This window comes from Fulmarus glacialis, unplaced genomic scaffold, assembly GCF_000690835.1.
Source record: "Fulmarus glacialis isolate BGI_N327 unplaced genomic scaffold, ASM69083v1 scaffold24277, whole genome shotgun sequence".
NCBI lineage: Eukaryota > Metazoa > Chordata > Aves > Procellariiformes > Procellariidae > Fulmarus > Fulmarus glacialis.
The window spans coordinates 3,115-3,853 of NW_009221601.1; the positions used below are offsets into that span (position 1 = coordinate 3,115).

At 62.4% G+C, this 739-nt stretch overlaps 1 protein-coding gene across 1 annotated transcript in view; it reads right to left on the reverse strand.

Moving 5' to 3' along the window:
• Window positions 1-739, reverse strand: part of LOC104079225 (T-lymphocyte surface antigen Ly-9-like) — a gene marked incomplete at both ends in the record, with an annotated part of 4,447 nt that overhangs the window by 2,937 nt on the left and 771 nt on the right. The window contains 2 exons of the mRNA XM_009581186.1: window positions 32-295; window positions 373-666. Coding sequence (XP_009579481.1) covers window positions 32-295; window positions 373-666 — 558 coding nt within the window. The remainder of the gene's footprint in view (window positions 1-31; window positions 296-372; window positions 667-739) is intronic.

A 739-nucleotide genomic window follows, 5' to 3' on the forward strand; every position in this document is an offset into this window, starting at 1 on the left:
CCCACCCAACGCATCTTTCCTTGGCTGTTACCTGCACAGAGGGCAGCGGGCGAGATGACAGTGGTGTTGCGGCTGCTGACGGGGTTTCGCGCCGTGCATGTGAGCGGCAACTCATCGGGGGATGATTCTTCCACCAGCACTATGGGCCCCTCTCTCCTCTGCGAGCCCCCCATGCTCCAGCCATAGGAGACGTTACCGGAGCCGGAGCCCGCCGCGGTGCAGTGCAGGGTGTAGCGGCAACCGTCGGCCGAGCAGTTCCGTGCCGTGCAGGTCACCGTCGGCACCGCCAGCTCCCCTGTGGGAAGCGGGGGACTGTCAGGAAATACCCCACCCCCCCCCATGAAAAAAGACCCCGCCAATGAAGGCACTTACTGTACACGTGTAGGGTGAAGGTGGTTTTTACCCCTGAGTTCTTCGCGGTGTAGGTGCCGGCATCATCCATCCTCAGCTGGGAGATGGTGAGCTCACTGCCATCCTTGAGGAAGGTCAAGCGCTGCTTGTATTTCTCATCAAAAAACGTGGCTTCGGGAGGATTGCCGAATTTGACGGTGGCTATGACATCGTTTTGAAAGCTCCAGGCTGCCGCTTTTCCACCCGGGCTCTGGAGTCGGAAGGTGACGGACCTGCCCACGGCCCTGGTCACCTCCACCCCGTTGCCGGTGCACGCTGGGGAGAGAAGCCGAGCTGAAGGCAGCGGTGCCCGGGGAGAGGATGCCCAACGGACCTCGGGGCCGGCCAG